This window comes from Triticum urartu, chromosome 6A, assembly GCF_056163025.1.
Source record: "Triticum urartu cultivar PI428250 chromosome 6A, HENAU_Tu73, whole genome shotgun sequence".
In the NCBI taxonomy this organism is placed as follows: Eukaryota; Viridiplantae; Streptophyta; class Magnoliopsida; order Poales; family Poaceae; genus Triticum; species Triticum urartu.
This window is the reverse complement of record NC_141878.1, coordinates 192,351,945-192,368,930: the sequence shown is the minus strand read 5'-3', so window position 1 is coordinate 192,368,930 and position 16,986 is coordinate 192,351,945. Positions and strand designations below refer to the sequence as shown.

At 46.9% G+C, this 16,986-nt stretch overlaps 1 protein-coding gene across 1 annotated transcript; it reads right to left on the bottom strand.

The window, feature by feature from the left end:
* Nucleotides 1-12,968: 12,968 nt before the first annotated feature.
* Nucleotides 12,969-13,793, bottom strand: LOC147964707 (uncharacterized). The gene is made up of 2 exons (XM_087530119.1): nt 13,628-13,793; nt 12,969-13,549 (listed from the first exon to the last, which is right to left on the bottom strand). Exons 1-2 carry the CDS (start codon nt 13,791-13,793, stop codon nt 12,969-12,971), a joined length of 747 nt encoding a protein of 248 aa, XP_087386245.1.
* Nucleotides 13,794-16,986: the final 3,193 nt, after the last annotated feature.

Sequence of the window (16,986 nt, the reverse complement as noted above, 5' to 3'; positions counted from 1 at the left end):
CCATCCGTTAGCATAGCATATGATCGTTCAGTTTATTGCTACTGCTTTCGTAATGTCAAATACATATTCCTTCGACCATGAGATAATTGTAACACCCTCGATGCGACTATAGCTCCCATGTGTCGAGGCACGACTTAGAGACATAATCGCACTGAAGGCATATGTCGCAAGTTAGGCAATCTTCACAACATCCCATGTAATATGATAATGGAAGGGGAGATTACATAGTTGGCTTACACTCGCCACGTCAATCAAGTGCATAAATAACATTACATCATCCAAACACTCATGGCCCGACTACGGCGCCAAAATAAAAGAGAACCCAACATGCGACATGGTCCCGTTCACCCCCAACTGGGTACCACTACTGATCATCGGGAAAGGATACATAGTAACGTTGAGAGACCTCGTCGAACTCCCACTTGAGCTCATACGCGTCTCCTGGAGCGGAATCATCAGGCCCTGCATCTGGTGTAATAGTAATCTGTGAGCCACAGGGACTCAGCAATCTCGCACCCTCGCGATCAAGACTATTTAAGCTTATAGGTATGGCAAGGTAAAATATAAGTAGAGCTGCAGCAAGTGACTAGCAAGTATGGTGGCTAACTTATTCGCAAAGGAGAGCGAGAAGAGGAGGCAAAGCGCGAACGAGAAACTAGAGAGCAACCTGCGCAGACATTACTCCAACACCGTGTCCACTTCCCGGACTCCGCCGAGAAGAGGCCATCACGGTAACACACTCAGTTGATTTATTTTAATTAATTAAGGTTCAAGTTATCTACAACCGGACATTAACAAATTCCCATCTGCCCATAACCGCAGGCACGCCTTTCGAAAATTCAATCCCTGCAGGGGAGTCCCAACTTAGCCCATGACAAGCTCTCACGGTCAATGAAGGAATAGACCTCATCCCAAGATGTTCTGATCAGACTCGGTATCTCGGTAACTCAAGACACTTCGACAGGTTAAAACAAGACCAGCAACACCGCCCGAATGTGCCGACAAATCCCGATAGGAGCTACACATATCTCTTTCTCAGGGCACACTCAGATGAGACATCCTACGAGTAAAACCAACCCTCAAGTTGCCCCGAGGTGGCCCCGCAGTCTACTCGGTCGGACCAACACTCAGAGGAGCACTGGCCCGAGGGGGGTTAAAATAAAGATGACCCTTGAGTCTGCAGAACCCAAGGGAAAGAAAAGGCTAGGTGGAAAATGGTAAAACCAAGGTTGGGCATTGCTGGAAAAGCTTTAATCAAGGCGAAATATCAAGGGGTTCCCATTATAACCCAACCGCGTAAGGAACGCAAAAACCGGGAACATAACACCGATATGACGGAAACTAGGGCGGCAAGAGTGGAACAAAACACTAGGCGAGAGGCCGAGCCTTCCACCCTTTACCAAGTATATAGATACATTAAGATAACATAGAAATATAATGATATCCCAACAAGTAAAAAAATGTTCCAACAAGGAACAGCCTCCAATCTTCACCTGCAACTAGCAACGCTATAAGAGGGGCTGAGCAAAGCGGTAACATAGCCAATCAACGGTTTGCTAGGACAATGGTGGGTTAGAGGTTTGACATGGCAATTTGGGAGGCCTGCAAGCAAGTGGTAGGCATCGTAGCAATGGCATATCAAAAGAGCGAGCAAACTAGCATAGCAAAGATAGTAGTGATTTCGAGGATATGATCATCTTGCCTGCATAGTTGTCAGAGTTGACTGGATCCTCAAAAGCAAACTCAACGGGCTCCTCATTAGCGAACTCGTCTCCCGGCTCTACCCAAACAAGACAAACAAGCAACAAGGACACAATCAACCACGTGCAAACTCAAACAATACGATGCAAAGAGGATATGCTATGCGGGATGCGATGCGGGATGCAAAATGCAAGATATGACAGGAAATGCATGAACCTGGCCTCAACTTGGAAAACCAAGTGTTCCACTGGAAAGATGAGATGAAATCGCTTGAAAACGATATAAGGAGCGCCGGAATCGGAGTTACGGTTTGGAAATGGCAAGCGATTCAAATATGACACCGGTCTGTGATTTACAGCAAGTAGGCATCTAAATGCTATGAGATGAACATGCTACAACACCCAAACATGACAACAAAATACATGGCAGGGATGCACACAAGATGCTTAACAAAAGTCTAGCACTGAGCTACGGCCAATTCATCCATTAACAGGTTCCAACAAGCATGGCAAAAATGCAAATGGCAAACAGATCTCAGACTTAGTAAAATTAACACTTGTCTGGAATTTCAGATCATATAGCTCTCTTCGGAGCAACAAAACAACATGCTACAGGACCTGAACATGACAAAGAAAGACATGGCATGGAGATACTCAACAAGCTTAACAAAGGTCCCTTAGTGACCTTGAGCCAAAAGGGATCACAAAATATACTAACAAGCACACGAACATAGCAAAAACATAATCAGTTTTCAGACTTAGTGAAAACTGGGACATGCTGAAACATAACTCACGAAGGCATGTTTACGAGCTCGATGCACTCGCCACGGTGCAAGTCCTGGCAAGACAGGCATACATCCCTTAAGAAGGCACAAAATGCAAGCTAGACATGGCAAGAACAATAGCATAGCATGCACGGATCAACTACAACAACATCGGCAAAATTGCAAACAAGTTGACGATCTGCCCAGATTCGTAACGAAGCAAAAGTAGAGCTCGATTGAATCAAGCTAGGGTGCTCCATATATGCAAACAAAGACATGGATGGATAGAGCACTACAATATTAACAAAACTCCCTTACTGATCATCCTCAAAAGAGGCACGGATCTCTAGGAAACAACATGAACATATGGCATCATGAGATAAACAATCCCAGGACTTAGTGAAATTACTGTCCCTGAAAACAGAATTAGCAAGTGCACCACTTTGCAAGCTTGCACAAGTCACCACACACATCCTAAAAATACATGGGTTGCACCTCTAGAAAGATGACAAAACCCTTAACAAAACACATGTAGAACTCACGGGCATAGCATGCACACATTAATCATGGCAAAAATGACAAATGTCTAAGATGAAGTAGCAGATCTGACAAATAACTCAAGTAGCCCTCTTCTAACAGCATTTCGGGCATCAAGATGAACTCTAATGAAAATTATGCAATGGAATAAAATGATGTACTCTCTGAGATGAACATTTTGATATGCTATATGCATGAATCGGAGCTACGGATGCAAAGTTATGGGGTCTCGAACAGGAGCATATGGACTGAAAAATTTAGGGACTTAAGAGAAAATTTCGACCTCCTAGGGTTTACTGTAGCTCCGATCCAGATCTAGCGCCACACACTGTAGCAGCTCGAGCGCCGGGGTTCGTCGTTGTCGCCGGAGCTCGGGGTCGCCAGGGTGGTCCCGCGGGGTGGCGCCGGAGCGGAGAGCCGACGAGGAGGAGGACGGTGCAGGGCGGCGCGGGGACCGGGCCGGCAAGCACGGGCGGCGGCTGGCTCGCGCCGGTGAGGTGGCGGCTGCGTCGGCGATGGAGAAGGGCGGCGGCGGCTAGCGTGGTGGCGCCGGAGCCGAGGAGGGAGGCGGCGCGGCGCGGGGTCTTCGGGCGCGGGCGGCTAGGCGCCTTCGGGCCAGGAGGACCGGGGACGGGCCCGAGCGGGCCGCGCGCGGCTGAGGCGGCGATGTGAGCGCGGCTCGCCACGTGGCGCGCTGCGGTTGGGCGGCGGCGATGTCCGGTGACGGGCCGGACGTGTCCGGCGGCGGCGGGTAGAATTTTAGGGTTTCGGGGGGAGGAAGGAGATCCGAAAATGGAGGGGCCTTTATATAGGCATAGAGGGAGCTAGGAGAGTCCAAATGAGGTGCGGTTTTCGGCCACGCGATCGTGATCGAACGCTCTAGGACATGGAGCAGAGTTAGGTGGGTTTTGGGCCAAATTGGAGGGGTGTTGGGCTGCAACACACACGAGTCCTTTTCGGTCCCTCGGTTAACCGTTGGAGTATCAAACGAAGTCCAAATGATACGAAACTTGACAGGCGGTCTACCGGTAGTAAACCAAGGCCGCTTGGCAAGTCTCGGTCCAATCCGGAAATGTTTAATCCCCACACACGAAAGAAAGCTAGAAATGACCACCGGAGGAGAACGAAGCGCCGGAATGCAAAACGGACAACGGGGAAAATGCTCGAATGCATGAGATGAACGCGTATGCAAATGCAATGCACATGATGACATGATATGAGATGCATGACAATGATAAAAACACACGGAGACAAGGACCCGAACCCGAGGAAATAAATATAACTTAACGCCAGAAACGGCAAGAGTTGGAGTACAAATTGGGAAAGTTACATCCGGGGTGTTACAATAATGCAACTCCCGGATACCGGAGGAATACCTTGTGTGCTATCAAACATTACAAAGTAACTGGGTGATCATAAAGGTGCTCTACAGGTATCTCCGAAGGTGTCTGTTGAGTTGGCATGGATCGAGATTGGGATTTTTCACTCCGTGTGACGGAGAGGTATCTCTGGGCCCTCTCGGTAATACAGGATCACAAGAAGCTTGCAAGCAAAGTAACTAAGGAGTTAGTTACAAGATGATGTATTACGGAAGGAGTAAAGAGACTTACCGGTAATGAGATTGAACTAGGTATGGAGATACCGATGATGGAATCTCAGGCAAGTAACATACCGACAGACAAAGGGAACTACATATGTTGTCATAAAGATTCGATCGATAAAGATCTTCATAGAATATGTAGGAACCAATATGGGCATCCAGGTCCCGCTATTGGTTATTTACTGGAGAAGTGTCTCGGTCATGTCTACATCATTCTCGAACCCGTAGAGTCTGCATGCTTAATGTTCGTTGACGATATAGTATTATATGAGTTATGTATGTTGGTGACCGAATGTTTTTCGGAGTCCCGGATGAGATCACGAGCATGACAAGGAGCTCCGGAATGGTCCAGAGGTAAAGATTGATATATAGGATGATATGGTTGGGCTAAGGGGTAAGGCCCACGGGGCTTTAGCTCGATGCAAAAGGAAGTTTTGCGGAAGTCAGGGACAAGACGCCAGGGACTCTGGCGTCTGGGCCAAACGCCGAGGACCATGGCATATGGTACTGGAAACCAGGAAGGACTCTTCCTTGCGTTCCAAACCGACTTTGAGGAGGCTCTTTCTCCAAGAAACGACCCCAGGGCTCAACATAAAAATAGAGGAGCAGGGCTAGCCCCTGGGAGACACCACGATTCACCAAGCATGTGTCGGTGCCCCCTCTCCCTCTAGTTCGTCCTCCGTCCTAAATCCGTTGTGCTTGGCGAAGCCCTGTGGAAATAGTTGCACCACCACCAACACCACGCTGTCGTGCTACCGGAACTCATCTACTACTTTGCCTATCTTGCTGGATCGAGAAGGTGAGGACGTCATCGAGCTGAACATGTGCTAAATGCGGAGGTGTCGTACATTCGATACTTGATCGGGACGGATCGTGAAGGTGTACGACTACATCAACCGTGTTGATAAATGCTTCCCTTAGCGATCTACAGGGATATGTAGATGGTCTCCCCCTCTCATAGCTATATGTCTCCATGGATAGATCTTGCGTGTGCGTAGAATTTTTTTGTTTTCCATGCAACGTTTCCTAACACAAAAATTAGTATGCCTTCAGCTAAAAGAATATCAGTATATGGCTTAGGGGAAAGTAGCCATACCCAAGGTAAGAATGGCTACCAAACATGAGTGTCAAGTTATAGTGGACGGGCTCCTTGGAGCCCCTTTTTTTGAAAATTTTGAAAACCATATTTAGAAGTTTTTTAATCAATTATAATTAAACTGATTCATATGTGTCATTTCCCTCCTTAATTATTGCAACCCATTTAATGCATGATGCACAACCATATTGCATGTTTGAAATATGAGGATAACTCTAGATCCTGCATCGATCGATCTATGTACACAGACATGTATACTATGTAATTAGACACAATCGAAATGTTAAACACTAAACTAAAAAAATTGGTTTAAAAAGAGAAAGACAAACCAGAGACCAACTACGTAGGACATGCCTCGTGACAACAACTGCACAATCCTACAACAAACCCGGCATTGATCGGGTGACATGTGACCTAAGAAAGGGCGCAAGATTCCAACGCAACACCTTCAAGAAGGAATCGGCGATTGCACATGAATATTGGCTAACCCTCCTGTTGGGGATATTACTACTGGGCGTAAACCGGCCAGAAGTAGCCGGATTAACTTTATGAAGATTAGGAGTCCATGAAGACGTAAGGATGATGGCCCTTTACGAAGGCCCAAGGCCCAAAGGCGGGTTAAGGCCTGTAGATGTAAACTGACTCTTTCATGTAACTTGTATTGTAAGTTAGAAGGAATAGAGATCGAGCTGGATACGTTTATGATCCGGCCTCGGGACTCTGTAAACTGGCGGACGTCAACCTATGTATATAAAGGGACGACCCGGCAGCGGTTTAGGGACGAGACAACACACAACAACTCGAGAGCCAGGCAAAGCGGATTCGCTCCCTGGTCATCGAAACCCTAGCAATACCAACACAACTAGACGTAGGCTTTACCTTCATCGAAGGGGCCAAACTAGTATAAAAACCCTCGTGTCCCCTGTCCGGTTTAACCCCTTTAAGCTAACTCGTACTTGGTTAAAGAGCTTACCGGCTAACTCTGTCGGGTCATGGGCCGAGTTAAAACACCGGTTTATCCAGAATTTTAAAGATACTTGTAAGCAGCCTATGTCGATTGTGGACCTGGCCACTTGTGTTCAAGAGGATGGGGAGTCTACAACCCATTGGGTGAAGCGGGTCTCGGCTATTCTGCATTCATCGGATCGCATCAACGCGGATACATCAGTTTTGACATTGGAGGGCAACTGGCGGTTTCTACCATTAAAACTGAAGTTAGTAAGGCTCAAACGTCACTTCAATGACATGTCAATGCTTATGGCCGCTTTGATTAAATATGTCGATTCAGATAATACCAAAGACCCTGACTCAGAGGAGGACAAATGGGGGAAAGGGAAGAAGAACGGCAACACCAAGGGATAGCAGCATAACCCGGCAGGTCATGGGAACAATGGTAAGCGCAAAGCAGACAATAGTTTGGACTTTGTGGCTAAGACCAATGCTCAGGATAACAGTCAGCGTCATAAGGGCAAACTGTCCCAGAGGGGCGGAGGGTCAGGCCCCAATCTGGAGCGCCTGTTAAATCAACCTTGTCCAAAGCATGGATCAAAGGAGAGGCCAGCTTCACATCTATGGAAGGATTGTTTCATCATGCGAGAGTTCAAGAACTCCAATATGTTTCAATACGACAATGGCCCGCCCGGTGGTTCAGGAGGTGGTTTTCATGGGCCAGGTTATGGAGGCAGCAGCTCCGGTTCAGGATTTCAAGGCAATCAAACCGGACATGGCAATCAAGGGAACTAGGGCAATCAGGGAGGTTATAACCATCAGGGGAATCAGCAGCAACAGCAGTCGGGTTATCAGAGCAATCCGAAGCGGTTGAATAGCGGGCAGTATCATGTCTTCACCACTAGCTTGTGCAAGCGTGATCAGAAGCTTCACAAGAGGGCCGTGAACTCTGTCGAACCGGCAGTGCCTCAGTATTTGCGCTGGTTTGAGCAGCCAATTTTCTGGAGTCGAGAGGATCACCCACCCCGGGTTGATAATCCGGGTCATCTGGCCTTAGTGGTGGCACCTCAAGTTGGGGGTATAAGTTCACCAAGGTGCTCATGGATGGTGGAAGTAGTATCAACATCCTTTACTATGATACCTTCCGCCGTATGGGATTGACAGATAAGAATCTTAAACCGTCGAACACCGTTTTTCACAGTGTGGTGCCTGGTAAGTCTGCGTATCCAATGGGCAAGATAGCCCTAGAGGTGGCTTTTGGAGATGATCATGACTCAAGGTCAGAAACGTTGACTTTTGAGGTGGTGAAAATCAAGAGTCCGTATCACACCCTGTTTGGACAACCGACTTATGCCAAGTTCATGGTGAGGCCGTGTTATGTTTATCTACAGCTTAAGATGTCGGGTCATAAAGGGACCATCACAGTACATGGGAGCAGGAAGATTGCTTTGGAATGTGAAGAGGGTGATGCGGCTTATGCTGAGTCGGTTTGTGCCACAGAGGAGCTGAAGTTTTATAAAGACAAGGTTGATCCGGCCGACATGACTTCTTTGAAAAAACCAACTACAGAGCATGATCCGGCGTTGAAGTTTAAATCGGCTACAGACACTAAGATGGTTGACTTTGTTCCTGGCGATTCATCCAAGCAGTTCAGCATCAACGCTAACCTGGATCCCAAATAGGAAAGCGCGCTCATCGAGTTCATCTGTGAGAACCGGGACATCTTTGCATGGAAGCCTTCTAACATGCCAGGTGTACCGAGGGAACTCGCTGAGCACACACTTAATATTGATCCTAAGTTTAAACCGGTCAGGCAATTTCTCCGCCGCTTCAACGAAGAAAGGCGTAAGGCTATTGGTGAGGAGGTAGCTCGGCTATTGGCCGCAGGGATTATCATGGAGGTCTTTCACCCGGAGTGGTTGGCTAATCCGGTGCTGGTTCTTCAGAAAAACGGCACTTGGCGTATGTGTGTGGACTACATAGATTTGAACAAAGCTTGCCCAGCAGATCCCTTTGCCCTCCCTCATATTGATCAGATTATTGACGCTACGGCGGGTTGTGACCGTTTGTGTTTTTTTGGATGCTTACTCTGGTTATCATCAGATCAAAATGGCAGTTAAGGACCAGGAGAAGACATCTTTTATAACTCCCTTTGGAGCCTTCTGCTATGTCTCCATGCCCTTTTGGCTCAAGAGTGCCCAGGCGACTTATCAGCGCTGTGTTCAGAATTGTCTTCATAGACAGATTGGGTGCAATGTTCATGCATATGTGGATGATATTGTGGTAAAGTACAGGAAGGAGGAAACATTGATAGATGACTTGAGAGAAACTTTTGACAACCTCCGGGTTTATAAGATGATGCTTAATTCGGACAAATGTGTCTTTGGTGTTCCGGCAGGCAAGCTCCTGGGTTTTCTGGTGTCTAACAGGGGCATTGAGGCTAACCCGGAGAAGATCACAGCTATCACCTCTCTGGCTAAACCGGCATGTATCAATGACGTTCAGCGTCTGGCGGGCCGGATTGCAGCTTTGAGCCGGTTTATCAGTCGTCTTGAGGAGAAGGCTATCCCTTTATATCAGATGCTAAAGAAAACGGATGACTTTGTCTGGAGCGATGCGGCTGACAAAGCGTTTGAGGATTTGAAGAGGCAGTTAGCTGAACCGCCTGTCCTTGCGGCTCCGGTCGATAAAGATCCTTTACTGCTATATGTGGCTGCTAATGCCCGGGCTGTTAGTGTGGCTATTGTTGTGGAGCGCAAGGAGGCTGGGAAGGAGTATCTGGTTCAACGGCCGGTTTTTTATATTAGTGAGGTGCTTATCGAATCAAAGCAGAGGTATCCGCATTGGCAGAAGCTGGTGTATGGGGTGTTTATGGCAAGCCGGAAGCTCAAGCATTATTTTCAGGGTCATCCTATCACAGTGGTTAGTTCAACCCCTTTGGGAGATATCATCCAAAATAGAGAGGCGACTGGCCGGATTGCCAAGTGGGCTATTGAGCTTGGACCTCACGGGCCCAAGTATACACCTCGTACCACGATAAAATCTCAAGCACTCATGGACTTCATCAATGATTGGACAGAGTTGCAGGCACCAGAGGAAAAGCCAGACAATACTTATTGGACTATTCACTTTAATGGGTCCAGGCAATTGGAGGGCTCGGGGGCTGGAGTCATATTAACTTCCCCACGAGGTGACAAGTTTTGTTATGTTCTTCGCTTAATGTTCCCTTGCACTAACAATGCAGACGAGTATGAGGCCTTACTCCATGGTCTTCGGATGGCTAAGGAGATGAACTTAAGCCGGGTTAAGTGCTTCGGTGACTTGGACCTGGTGGCTCAATAGGTATCTGGCACTTGGGATTCTAAGGACCCACTCATGGCTGCATATCGACGAGAGGTGGACATAGTGGCTGGTCATTTCAACGGCTATCAAGTTGACCATATAGGCCGGCGAAAGAATGAAGCGGCGGACACTTTAAGTCGTCTAGGCTCTCAGCGTAAACCGGTGCCACCTAATGTCTTCCTTGATGTACTTCATAATCCGTCGGTCAAGATACCCACAGAGGAGGAGTTGGCTATTCCTGACCCGGAAGCCCAGGTGGTGGCGGCTTTGCATGTTATACCGAATTGGACAGTCCCGTACCTGGCTTACATGAACCGTGGCGAGTTACCGGAGGATGAAACCTTGGCCCGGCAGATAATCCGGTGATCCAAGTCAATGACCGTTATCAATGGGGAGTTACATCGTTACAGCTTCACAGGAGCAATTCAGCATTGTGTGTCTCCTCAAGAGGGTTGTGAGATTTTGCGTGAAATCCACGAAGGAGATTGTGGTCACCACGCCGGTTCAAAATCCTTGGTGGCTAAGGCTTTTCGTCACGACTTCTATTGGTTGACAGCTCATGCTGATGCTGAGGATTTAGTCAAAAGGTGTGATGGTTGTCAGAAATTTGCACGCCGCGCTCATGTTCCGGCTCAGGGCTTGAGAATGATTCCAATTACTTGGCCGTTTGCAACTTGGGGGCTCGATATGGTTGGACCCTTTAAGAGATACAAGGACAAAAAGACCCACCTGTTAGTGGCGGTTGACAAGTTTACCAAGTGGGTAGAGGCAGAGCCAGTCAGTAAGTGTGATGCAACCACGGCGGTTCAATTCATTAAAAAGGTGATATTCCAGTTTGGTTTTCCACATAGCATTACCACTGACAATGGTACTAATCTGTCCAAAGGAGATATAGAAGAATTTTGTCAACGCGAGCACATCCGGCTTGATGTAGCATCAGTGGCTCACCCCCAGTCTAATGGTCAAGCAGAGAGGGCAAATCAAGAAATTTTGAGAGGTATCAAACCCCGGCTTATGGTTCCTTTAAAGCGGATGCCGGGTTGTTGGGTGGAGGAGTTACCTTCCGTTTTATGGAGTATCAACACCACACCAAACAAGTCTACGGGTTACACGCCTTTCTTCATCGTTTACGGAGCAGAGGTGGTTCTCCCTAGTGACATCCATCATGACTCGCCTCGTGTGGCGGCTTACGTTGAAGCTGAGAATGAGAAAGCACGTCGGGACTCACTGGACATGTTAGATGAGGAGCGTGATTTAGCAGCAGCACGTTCGGTGATTTATCAGCAAGATCTCCGACGTTATCACAGCCGCCGGGTTAAGACCAGAACTTTTCAAGAAGGAGATCTGGTGCTCCGGCTCATCCAGGATCAGACTGATATGCACAAGTTATCCCCCACCTTGGGAAGGACCTTTTGTGGTCAGCAAAAATCTACACAACGGGTCATACTACCTCATCAATGTTCGAGAGCACAAAGACTCACGCAAATCAGAGGAGGAGACCCAGCGGCCGTGGAATATAGCTCTTCTTCGGCCTTACTATACTTGAGCCACAGGCTCTTCTTATGTACATACTTATGACAATGTATATATTATATAATAAACCGGAGCCTCAGCTAAAGCGGGGTCTCTGTTCTTTTTTACATCATGTGTGGTTCCATGGGGGCTTCTACTTACAAAGCGGAGATCTATTAACCCGGCTTATAAAGCCACACAGATATGAAGGAAATCACTAGGGGGCTTGGTCATATCCAAACCATAGCTACACCTCTTGATCGGCTTAAGACCAAAAAGGGAAATCACTAGGGGGCTTGGTTGTATTTTACACCATAGCTACACCTTTCGATAGGCTTAAAGCCAAAAGGAAATTATGTGGAACCAAAGAGAGTCTGTTGCATAAAGCGCAGCTCAAACATAGGTAACCACTGAGCATAGCTCAAATATTACTTGGGGGCTCCTTGCTTCTCAAAGAACAACGAGCTTGCACCTTTGTAATAGGCTATCAAGCCAGGCTTGGAAGCCAGGTGTATTCACCTAAAACCCCGGGTTATCCTGCCTCTTTGAGTAAGCCACTCGTCTAGGTAAACCTGGTATGACCCATCGAACGTTTGACAAGTCAATCTCATAGACCCTGAACTTGTCCAAGTTCAAACGGTGATTGGTTAAAGATTGAGGTCCATCTTAAAAGGCTTTGCAAAATGGTTTAACTCAGCGGCCTGGCAGCCCATGAAAAGCCTCGATTTAGGGCCTGGCAGACCATGAAAAGCCTTGCATATTTCTTTTGTACTTGTTGATTTAAAATCTTTTGATAAGGGATTTATGAATATTTTCTGATAAACCGATGTTTATTACAACCCGGCGTGGCTTTCAAGGCTCAGTTGTCAGTACATGATCAGTTCTAAACCGGCAGTATGTTGCTCCGGTCTGGTTTTGACTAGATGTCACCAGCATTATACGAACAAATCGGTGGCTATTATAGCCCGGTATGGTACTTCTATGAACCGGCAAGAGGGCAAGGAGTCATCAACACTCCAAATTGGTGTTTTTTACCCTTACTATACAAACAGTTGGTCAGCCAACAAGGTATATCCCATGTATCATCTATTTTTTATATCTGGTTGTTACAATCTTGGTTATCCATCCAAGTTATGTATATATTTTTTGGGCATTATAACCCGTCCAGTGGTAAACCACCAGGACATTTTCAAGTTTTTATATGCAGGAACAAAAGCCATAATGGACTATGCATATGATAGCTCTCAAAGGCATGGCAAGTTCTCAGTAACAAGCAAAAACAAACATGCTCGATGGCATGATAGATAAGGTGTTCACGCTATCCTATTACAAGACGCTTTAAGCAGCCAAAATTGAATAATTGTCTTAAAAGGACTGGCCGACTACAACTGATAAACTGGCCACCGGTTTAGGATTCCTCATCTGGACGGCTTGACGATTGAGGGTCATCTTGAGTGGGTGTATTCTCCTCATCCCTCCCCGGTCGTTGACCAGTCGATTCCAGTTAAGGCTTGAAAAACGGCTTCTTCATGAATAAGGTTGGAAGGGTCAATATCAGGAGCGTAAGTATGCTTACGGATTGGCGGAACAAGCTCTTCTACATTATGAATCAGTGCGGGTTGTCTTTTCCCTTCAGCATCATAAACCGGTTGAAAATGTGACAGATCTATGTCCTCCGCCAGTTTGCTTGCTATAGGTCGCATCTCCTTTGTCAGCCTTCGGAGATCATCATTATTGAAGTCTGAACCATCTTCTTTCACACCAGGATAGCCTTTGATGATATCTGCCGGTTCAAGATCTGGAATCCACGCCTTGGCCCGAATTAGCGCGGTCAGTGCACCTGACCTTGCGGCTGATCTCTTCAGTTCGTCAATCCGGGCAGGCAGCATGGCCAGCTTTTCGATAGTTTCTTTTATCAGCGATGGCGGGGGCTTGTTATAAGCTGCAGTGCAAATGGCTTGCTGGGATCCAGAAAACAGCTGTTCTATTAAAGTGTAGGCCGCTTTAAGTTTCATCCACGTGTCGGAGCCCAGATGAGTAATGCGGGTCCCTGTCATGGTTAAACATCAGTAAACCAGTCATTGATAAGATATTACGAATTACAAAAACTTCATGAGAGAGTACTTACCAAACACAGCAGAAGTCATGGCATTAATCTGCCGCTTTAAGCCGGTCAGTTCTTCAACCACCGGCTTCAGGGCTGCCTCTGCGTCCTCGGCCTTCTTTGTTAAACCGGCCTTTTCCATCTCCCAGTCTGCACGCTCTTTGTTAAAGGTCTCTTTCAGCCTTTCCATGGCTGCTAAGGCATTTGTCAACTCCTCCTTGGCCTTGGAAGCCTCTGCTTGCTGCGATTTGACGTTCTCCTGAAGGTCAGCGGTTTGAGCATCCCTTTTATTCAGCTCGGCCTGCAAAGGCAAGATATATCAGCAATGAGATATGTATATTTGAAGTACCAAGCGTATAACAAGTTATGCACTTTGTACTTGGGGGCTAATGCCTATTTGCTCTATCATCAAAATTTTATTTGCAAGTCTCAAGTACAATGCAAGCATTATCCTTGACACTCGGGGGCTAATGTACATCTTTTCAAATGGATGCATGGATTAAAGACCCGGTTCACCTTGGAAAGATAAACCGGCCCTTGGGGACTACACAGGCGAAAACTACAGGAATACAATGATCACGTCTGGTTTACTTCAAAAGATCAGTTGGTATATGGAGGACAAGTTTGCAAGAGTTAAGGTATTATAAAGTCCCGGTTTATGATTGCCATCATAAACCGGCCCTTGGGGGCTACTTGGGTTGGTACTTGTACTTTGGATTTAAGAAAGGAAAAGTGATGAAAATACCTCATAGCGCTCCTTCATCAGGTTCACCAAACCGGCTTCATAATCACGGTTTGAGTGCAGACGATTTAGAAAACCGAAGTGGAGTTCTTGAGCGCTGAGATGGGCGTAGCTTGACAACTCGGTGCTCCATTTGCCTTTTTCCATGGCAGCACGCTCTTCCTTGGCACTATGTTTGGCCAAAATTACAGGATGGCCAGGAGAGGTGTGACCAGTACCAGTAATGATAACCTCGCCTTCTTTGTCTCCATCAGCCTTTTCTGGAGTTGATGGAGTGTCAGTAGCTCTCACCGGACTAGAAGATCTGTCACCAGTCCGGATTGGATTTGCCGGTTCATCATCAGGCATAGCAATATCAACTTCTGCTTGTTCATCAATATTCTGATCTTGAGGGGGTGGTTCACCAAAGGTAGCTTCGGGATTTGGACCCTCCGGTTCAGCAGTTTGCTCCGTTTCAATAACCACCTGGTCTTCGGGCGGATTATTCACCCGAGCCTTTTTACTGGGTCTAGCTTTGGCTCTAAACAGAACAAGATGCAAAGGTTAGGACAGCATATAAGGTATGAAACATCAAAAGAAAGGGGTGAAGTACTTACCCAGCTACGGTTTTGAGAGGAGGGAGTTGGGTCGTTGTTGACTCGCCAGAGGATGAAGGAGGTGTCACCTGATAATTCGAATCGGACGGATTAAGAGGTTGTCGGAAATAGCCTGCCTTGGGATAAGAAGTGTCATAAGCGGGTGAGACCTCAGATCGGCGTTTCCGAACCGGGGTGTCCGGTAAACCGGTCGAAGTAACCTTTTGGCCGCTGTGCCGGGTTGTGCGGCGAGCCTCGTGCTGCTGCTTCTTCAAAATAAATGTTGGATCCAAGTGAGAAAGAGGATGTGAAAAGCTTACTTTTCGGACCGCTTGACGGATTTTTTGTGTTGGCAGAGAGTCTGAACCGGAGGAAAGGACAATTACCTCTACATCGTCAGCTTGGCTGCCCTCCACGTCCTCCTGATAAGTATCATTGTCAATGAGATGCATGAAAAGGGAACCAAGTGAATCAAGTTCTACCTCAACTTCCGGTTCATCCGGGTTGTCATCCAGTTCCATACTAATGCGTTCAGGTGCCTTCCACTTTGTGGTTTTCTTGCCGGCTTTGGTTTTAGGGCGGGGAGGTTTTGCCGCTTTCTCTTGAGGTTTCTTCTTCCAGAACGGATCATCACCCTGTTTAAAAGTAAGCAGAAGGGTATTCAAAGATTGTATAGTCTAAAGATATCAAGTGTAAAGTGGAAGAACAATACTTACGGCAGGCGGTTTGTTTTGCGTGTAAAAAGGGTCTAGTCTGGTTTGGCGACAGACAGCTTCCGATTCGTTCAATATTTTCTTGACAGCTTCAGTAACTTCTTCATCTGTTAGCTGAACATTGGTATGACGTTGGGAGTCTTCTACTTCACCAGTGTACTCGCACATTAAGCCGGAGCGGCGACTTAACGACAAGATGCTCCAGGATATCCAGCAACGGACGAAGTCTACACCAGTTAAACCGTTGGCCAAGAAGGCTCAGAGCTTGGCGAGTTGAGGTGCGTACGGGGCCCGTTCCTGGGCACTTAGTCGTTGTGGAAGTGGATGAGTATTGGCAAGCCGATGGGCACGGTAACCCGGCAGAGGATTCTCATCTTCAGGGGAGGTGTCTTTATAGTAGAACCAAGTTTGATTCCACTCTTTGGGGTGACTGTGCAGCTTGGCATGAGGAAATTCAACCTCTTTTCTTTTCTGAATGGAGACACCACCAAGTTTAGTATTGGGTCCGTCTACAAATTCAGTGCGCCGGTTCAGATGGAAGAAATCGTGGAACAGCTCAACAGTTGGCTCTTCTTGTAAGTACGCTTCACAGAAAACTTGAAAGTTGCATATATTGGATACCGAATTGGGTCCAATATCTTGAGGGTGGAGTTGAAAGCTGGCAAGCACATCCCGGAATTTTTTTGATCCGGGTGGTTTGAAACCATGGCCTATGTGATCAACAAACACCACTACCTCACCTTGCTTAGGGGTGGGAGGATTTTTCGGCCCAGGAACTCGCCACCAGATCTCATTTTTCTTTGGTAAAGTGCCGATCTTGACCATTCCATTCAGTTGCTCCTCTGTAACCCGGGAGGAAGCCTAGTTGTAGGAATAAAACTGTTTCACCATTGCAAGTGAAAGGCTGAGAAGAAAAATAATGCCGGTTTACAATTCATTAATGGTGATGCATAAGGTACGATAAGGAAAAGGAATCCAAGTATGTGCAAATTGGTAAACCGACAACAGGGTATTTATGAATGATAAGGAATGAACACAGGTAGAGATATATACATATTGTTAAACCGGAGTATAAAATTGGCGGTTTAACAGGGGACTAATGGTACCTGCCGGATTATCATACTTCAAAAAGTTAAACCGCCCATATTGGTGTGAAGGGTACAGATCTAAAACTGGCTAAGTGAGGAAAACAGATTTCGCAAAGATCACATTAGCGTTTCGGATCTACCACAGGCCAGGAAAGCAAAAAGATTTAGACCTAAAAAGGTTGGTCCCAAAGTGATTCGCAAAAGGTCCAGATCAGTTTTTTATGCGCATTAGGGTTTGTTTTGATAGCAAAGACAAGGAATGCTA

What these genes read in the sequence shown, in the direction of transcription:
- LOC147964707 (XM_087530119.1), bottom strand. Translation starts at nt 13,793, where the DNA reads ATGGAAAGGCTGAAAGAGACCTTTAACAAAGAGCGTGCAGACTGGGAG. An exon ending in CATGACTTCTGCTGTGTTTG is followed by an intron (nt 13,550 to 13,627) that starts GTAAGTACTCTC and finishes TAACCATGACAG; the next exon opens with GGACCCGCATTACTCATCTG.